The sequence below is a fragment of the Netta rufina genome (genome assembly GCF_964035555.1).
Source record: "Netta rufina genome assembly, chromosome: 28".
Classification (NCBI taxonomy): domain Eukaryota; kingdom Metazoa; phylum Chordata; class Aves; order Anseriformes; family Anatidae; genus Netta; species Netta rufina.
The window spans coordinates 2,843,449-2,849,823 of NC_140152.1; the positions used below are offsets into that span (position 1 = coordinate 2,843,449).

The window sequence follows — 6,375 nt, forward strand, 5'->3', positions numbered from 1 at the left end:
AGGGAGGGAGGGGGAGAGGAAGGGGGAAGAGGAAAAGGGGGGAGGGAGGGCCGGGGGAGAGGGAATAAAGAGCTGGAGGAAGGAGGAACCGGGGGGGGGGGGCAGAAACCGGAGAGAGGAGACGGGGAGAGGGAGGAGAGGGACGAAGGGGTAAGGGGAGAGGGAGGACGGGGGGAGAGGGAGGAGGGCGCAGACGGCTGCTGGGGGCTGCCCCCCCCCGGGCTGTGCCTGGGGATGGCCTGGGGCCCCCCCCGAGCCCCTGTGCTCACACTCACCCCGTGCACACCCCCCCTGCTCACACTCACCCCCCCCCGTGCTCACTCTCGCCAAGTCACGGTGCGGCTCCGCCATGCCCAGGAGGCCACTAAGGGGGGGGGCACACACAGAACACAGCCCCAAAATTTTGGGGGGGGGGGGGGGGGGCCGGGACCGGGCGCTGACGGTGCTGCGCCGGGGCAGGAGGCGCTGCGGAAGATCATCACCACGCTGGCCGTGAAGAATGAGGAAGATCCAGAACTTCATCTACTCCTCAAGCAGATGCTGCAGAACGTGGAGGTACCCACAGCGCTCCCCCTGCCCCCACAGGGACCCCGGGGGGCTTTGGGGGGGGGTGTTCCCGGCCACCCGCTGACCCCCCCCGCCCCGATGCTGCCCCCAGGACAACACGGCGCGGGTGCAGGAGGACCTGGAGGGGGAGTTCCAGTCCCTGTACGTGCTGCTGGACGAGCTGAAGGACGGCATGGTGACCAAGATCAAGCAGGAGCGCGCCAGCCGCACCTACGAGCTGCAGGTGAGCCCCCGGCCCCCCCCCCCAGCACACACACACCGCCCCCTTTGCACCCACCGAGCTGTGGGGGGGGTCTCCCCGTCACCCTGCTGCCCCCCCATCTCCTGCAGACGCAGCTGGCGGCTTGCACCAAGGCGCTGGAGAGCTCGGAGGAGCTGCTGGAGACGGCCAACCAGACCCTGCAGACCGCCAACAACCACGACTTCATCGAGGTGAGCCCCTCAGCACCCATGGGTGCTGGGCTCTGTCCCCACCCGGCTGTCCCGGGGGGGCACAGGGGCCGCCCCGTGCCGTCCCCCCCCACTTCTGCCTGCGCTTGGGGGCACGTTCCTCTCCTTTTTCTGCGCTGGGCACTGCGATGACGCTGCGCTGGCTGCGCCCGCTGCGGGGTTAGGGTAGGGCCGGGCACCCAGCAGGGACCGGGGGAGCGGGGTGCTGCGTCCCCTGTGTCCCCTGTGTCCCCTGCGTCCCCTGTGTCCCTTGGGTCCCCCCGCCCAGAGCCAGGGGTGCTGCTTGGTGCCTCCTTTCCGCTGAGCCAGCGGGGCGTAGGAGCGCCGTGAGAGGCTGTGGGGACGCCGTGCCACGGGGGGGGACACTGTGCCGTGGGGGTGCCGTGCGGGGACACCGTGCGGTGCTGCGCTGCTGCCGTCCGGCTCCTGGTGCTGCTGTCTCATCCTGCTCTTCTTTTTTTCCCTCCTCTTTCCCTCTGCGCTCTCAAGGCTGCCAAACAGATCAAGGATAGGTACGGTCCCCCCCCGCGGCCCCGCACCCCACTAACCCTAACGTCGGTGTCACCCCCAACCTCACCCCAACACGGGGGTGGTGGTCCCGGGGACACCCCCCTCCGCCCTCCCCTCTCCCGCACCGACAGCGCAGGGTCGGGGTGGCCGCTCGGGGTTGGGCTTTTGCCCGCTCCCAGCCCTGCTGACCCCACCCCCGCGTCCCCGTGTCCTTGTGCAGCGTGACCATGGCCCCCGCCTTCCGCCTCTCGCTCAAGGCCAAGGTGAGCGACAACATGAGCCATCTGATGGTGGATTTTGCCCAGGAGCGCCGCCTGCTCCAGGCCCTCGCCTTCCTGCCAGGTATCGCCCGCCGGCGGCGGGTGCAGGGCCACGAGGGAGGTGCTGGGGCTGCGGGGACGCGGGGCAGGGCATGGCAGGCAGCCAGCTCGGGTTATTTTCCTCCCGGCGCACAGCCGGGATGAAGCAGGGCCAGTGCCAGGGTGTACGGGGGCACCGAGGGCTGTGCCAGGCTGGCGGGGGGACAAATGGGGGCCAGGATGGGGGAGTGGGGTGTAGTTAGGGGGCTTTGGGGTGGCAGGGGGGAGAGGTTGGGGAGCACGGGGTTGTCTCAGCCAGCGAGGTGAGAAAGTGCTAGGGAGGGAGGGCTTGGGGAGGGAGCTTTGGATGCTGCACCTTTGGGTGCTGCTTGGGGCTCGGGGTGCATCATTCGGGGTCTCTGAGGTGCTGTGCCCCAGGGATGTGTGCGTGCACACCTGGGGTCCTCGGGGTGCCGTTCCCATAGGGTCTGTGTAGGTGCTGTGCCTGGGAATCCCCAGACGCAGCGCTTACAGGGCTCGGGGCGCTTTCCCAGGGACCTGGCGGGTGCCAGCCCCCCGATACGTGCCCTGCGGGGGGGCTTTGGGGTGCCCTGGCCGGGTGTCCCGCGGGTGCGGTGCCGGTGGCGCCGGGGCCAGCCCGGCTGCACTGGGGGGAACTGGCACGGCTGCTCCCGTGGGCAGTGCCCAGCACCCCCGAAATCGACCTGGCGGAGTCGCTGGTGGCCGACAACTGCGTGACGCTGGCCTGGAGGATGCCCGACGAGGACAGCAAGATCGACCACTACGTGCTGGAGTACCGCAGGACCAACTTCGAGGGGCCGCCCCGCGCCAAGGAGGACCAGCCCTGGATGGTGGTGGAGGGCATCAAGGGCACCGAGTACACCCTGGCCGGTGAGGGCACGGGGCTGGGTCCAGCCCCGAAGGCGCCCTAGGGTGGGTGCTGGGGGTGGTGGGTGCCCGGGGCTGGCCCGAAGGTTTGGGTGGCGGTGCTGAGGATGGGGTCGCGGTGTCGCCCCTCGCCGTGCCCCGTTTGTGATCCCGCCGTGCCTGCAGGGCTGAAGTTTGACATGAAGTACATGAATTTCCGCGTGCGGGCGTGCAACAAGGCCGTGGCGGGCGAGTTCTCGGAGCCGGTCACTTTGGAGACGAGAGGTGGGTGCCGGGTGGGGGCAGTGAGCACCTCTTGGTGCCCCCGCTCCTCTGTGCCCCCCAGCGCTGCCTCTGCCCCATCGTGCTGGGCTCTGAGCCCCCCCCCCGGGGCCAGGCAGGAGGGCTTTTTGTGGCCACGCTGACGGTGGCCACCCCCAGCATTCACGTTCAAGCTGGACGCCAGCACGTGCCACCAGAACCTGCGGGTGGAGGAGCTCAGCGTGGAGTGGGACGCCACGGGCGGCAAGGTGCAGGACGTCAAGGCACGTGAGAAGGACGGCAAGGGCAGGACGGCCTCGCCCGCCAACTCTCCTGCCAGGTAACCCCCAGCCCCCCCCCGACACCCCCGGCACCCCCCCCTGGAGCAGCACCAACCCTCTCCTTGCCGTCTGCCCTAGGGTGGTGCAGTCCCCCAAGAGGATGTCCTCGGGGCGCGGGGGCAGAGACCGCTTCACCGCCGAGTCCTACACGGTGCTGGGTGAGCTGGGGGGGAGAGGGTGGGCGCGGGGCACCCCGGGGTGCGGGAGGGGGCTCTCCGTGTGCTTGGCAGCCCCCGCCCGCGGGCAGAGAGGTGGCAGCGCCCCGTGCCCGCAGGTGACACGCTGATCGACGGGGACGACCACTACTGGGAGGTGAAGTACGACCGCGACAGCAAGGCCTTCGGCGTGGGGGTGGCGTATCGCAGCCTCGGCAAATTTGACCAGCTGGGCAAGACCTCGGCCTCCTGGTGCCTCCACCTCAACAACTGGCTGCAGGTCAGCTTCAGCGCCAAGCACGCCAACAAGGCCAAGGTGCTGGACGTGCCCGTGCCCGACTGCATCGGCGTCTACTGCAACTTCCACGAAGGTGGGAGCGGGACCCACGGGGACCCGATGGGATGGGGAGGTCTGGGGGGGTCTGGGGGGCTGGGTGCTGGACAAAAAGGGTGCAAAAAGGGCAGGGAGCTCCTGGAGAGAGCCCAGCGGAGGCCACAAAGAGGAGCCGGGGGCCTGGAGCATCTCCCCTGGGAGGAGAGGCTGAGAGAGCTGGGGCTGGGCAGCCTTGGGAAGAGAAGGCTGAGAGGGGATCTGAGCAGTGTCTGGCAAGAGCTGAGGGGTGGCAGACAGAGGGACATGGCCAACCTCTTCTCAGGGCTCTGTGGGGACAGGACAAGGGGCAGTGGCCACCAAATGGAGCCCAGGCAGTTCCGCACCAACACGCCAAAGAACTTCTTCCCGGGGAGGGTGCCGGAGCGCTGGGACAGGCTGCCCAGGGAGGCTGGGGGGGGGGCTCCTGTCCCCTCCCTGTACCCCCCCCGTGTTCCCGCAGGGTTCCTGTCCTTCTACAACGCCAGGACCAAGCAGCTGCTGCACACCTTCAAGGCCAGGTTCACGCAGCCGGTGCTGCCCGCCTTCATGGTAAGGGGCTGGGTGGGCACACGAGGGGGGGGGGCCGGGCAGCCCCTAGAGGTCCCGGCCGTGCCCCCCCCGTGCCCCCCAATGCCCACCCGTGTCCCCGTACCCACAGGTGTGGTGTGGCAGCTTCCACGTCACCGTGGGGCTGCAGGTGCCCAGCGCTGTGAAATGCCTCCAGAAACGCAACAGCACGGCCAGCAGCAGCTCCAGCCTGCCCTAACGCCGCCCCCCCCCCCCACTAGGCGCCCCCCCAGGCAGAGCACTGAATGTACCCTGACCCCCCCATACGTACCCCCAGCCCCCACCCCCCTCACTCACCGCCCTCGCCGCGCTGCTGGGGCTGTGCCAGCCCCCCCAGGACCCCCCCAAGGGGACGCCAGGCTGGGTGGGGGGCAGTGGCACCCGCGGGGCTGCCAGGACCCCCCCCTGCCGCTGCGTGCCCCCCCTCCCAAAATGCAGCACCCGGGCTGGGCTCATCACCCCCCACCCCCCCTCACCACAGACAGCTGCTTCTGGCCTTAATAAATCAGGATCGAGGTGTAAACGGCCCCAGTGCCCTGCCTGGGGGTGGGAGGGCACGGGGGGGGGCCCTGCTGCCATCCCCCCCACCATCATGGGGGAAAAGGGGGTTTGGGGGGGGGGCACCAAGGAATGAGGAGGGGGCAGCCAAGGGGGGTGGGGTGGATGGGTTTATTGGTGATGCTGCTGGGGCTGTGCCCCCCCCCCCGCTGTGATACAGGTGCCAGCCTCTGCCACCACCCCCCGGGGGGGAACCTTTGCCTGGTGGGGGGGTCCAAGGCGAGGCAGGTATGGGGGGGTGGGTGCCAGACCCCCCCCCCCCACACACACACCCATCAGCAGTCCGAGTAAGCTCGCCGCTCCCTCAGCTTCTCCCAGAGCTCCTCCGTCATGTCTGCGAAATGGGGGGGGGACAGTGAGCTGGGGGGGGGGGCAGCAAGGTGGGGGAACCTCCCCCCCACCCCCCCAAACCTCCCCCCCACCCCCCCAAACCTCCCCAAGCTGCTGCAGGCACCTGAACCCCAAAGCACGGCTCTGCTCCAGCCCCTGCCCCACAGGGACGGGTCCCAGAATTTGGGTGCCCCCCCCCAACTCCCCCCCTCCAAACCCCTCCCAAGTCCCCTGTGGGACCTGGACCCCCCCCCCCCCCATTACCTTGGGACAGCAGCTGGACGCGGGTGCGGGGGCAGGGGCAGGGGCGGGTACGGGGGGTGGGGACCGGACGGCGCCCTAAGGGGGGGGCAGCACCTGCAAAAAAGGATGGGGGGGTGGCAGGGGGTGCCCCCACCCCCGTGGGGGGCTCTTCCCCCCCCTCCCTACCTCGGTTTCCCCCCCCCCGTTCCCAGACTCACCTTTCTCGGGGCGATGTGGGGCTTGGGGCCCGTGGCCGGGCGGGACGGATGCCTGGGTCTTGGGGGGTGGCGTCGGGGGGGGAGACTGGGGGTCGAGGGAGATGGGGGGGGGCTCGTACACCCCCTGCAGCGTCTCGCCGTTCTCCCCGTCCGTTTCCACAAATTCTGGAGCGGGATGGGGCCGTCACCAACCCTCCGTGCGGCCCCGGTGCCCCCTCCCCAACCCACCCAGCCCTCCCGTGCCCGCCTGCAGCACCCCAAAAACCCTGACCCCCCCCCTCCAGTCCCGCGACACCCCAATCACTGACCCCACAACCACCGTCCTGCCCCCCCCCAGTCACCCCAAAACTTCTGTCCAACCCCCCAGCAATCCCCTGGCTGCCCCAAAGACCCCCTCGAACCCCCTCCACCGCCAACCTCCCACACCCCCATCACCTGTAACCACCCCCAGCACCCCCCCCCAATCCTAAATCCCCCTCCCCGTGCACCCCGTCCCCTCTGGATGCCCACCCAGCTTCTGGTTGTACTCCGAGTGCAGGGGCTGCAGGGTGCCCTTGCTCTTCTCCACGAAGTACTGCACCACCTCGGCCAGCGAGGAGCAGCAGTGCTGGGGGG

The 6,375-nt window shown here is 69.7% G+C and overlaps 1 protein-coding gene across 2 annotated transcripts in view; it reads left to right on the forward strand.

The window, feature by feature from the left end:
• The window catches only part of FSD1 (fibronectin type III and SPRY domain containing 1), a 12,446-nt gene extending 7,560 nt beyond the window's left edge, over nt 1-4,886 (forward strand). Inside the window, exons 1-12 of one of the 2 annotated variants that reach the window (XM_084302457.1) lie at nt 460-555; nt 659-790; nt 898-999; nt 1,507-1,529; nt 1,748-1,869; nt 2,529-2,738; nt 2,901-2,999; nt 3,156-3,315; nt 3,395-3,474; nt 3,591-3,842; nt 4,305-4,393; nt 4,503-4,886. In XM_084302457.1, coding sequence (XP_084158583.1) covers nt 538-555; nt 659-790; nt 898-999; nt 1,507-1,529; nt 1,748-1,869; nt 2,529-2,738; nt 2,901-2,999; nt 3,156-3,315; nt 3,395-3,474; nt 3,591-3,842; nt 4,305-4,393; nt 4,503-4,610 — 1,395 coding nt within the window. In that variant the 5' untranslated portion in view covers nt 460-537 and the 3' untranslated portion in view covers nt 4,611-4,886. Of the gene's footprint in view, nt 1-459; nt 556-658; nt 791-897; nt 1,000-1,506; nt 1,530-1,747; nt 1,870-2,528; nt 2,739-2,900; nt 3,000-3,155; nt 3,316-3,394; nt 3,475-3,590; nt 3,843-4,304; nt 4,394-4,502 lie in introns of those variants that run through there. The other variant, XM_084302456.1, reaches the window with a different exon arrangement.
• Nucleotides 4,887-6,375: the final 1,489 nt, after the last annotated feature.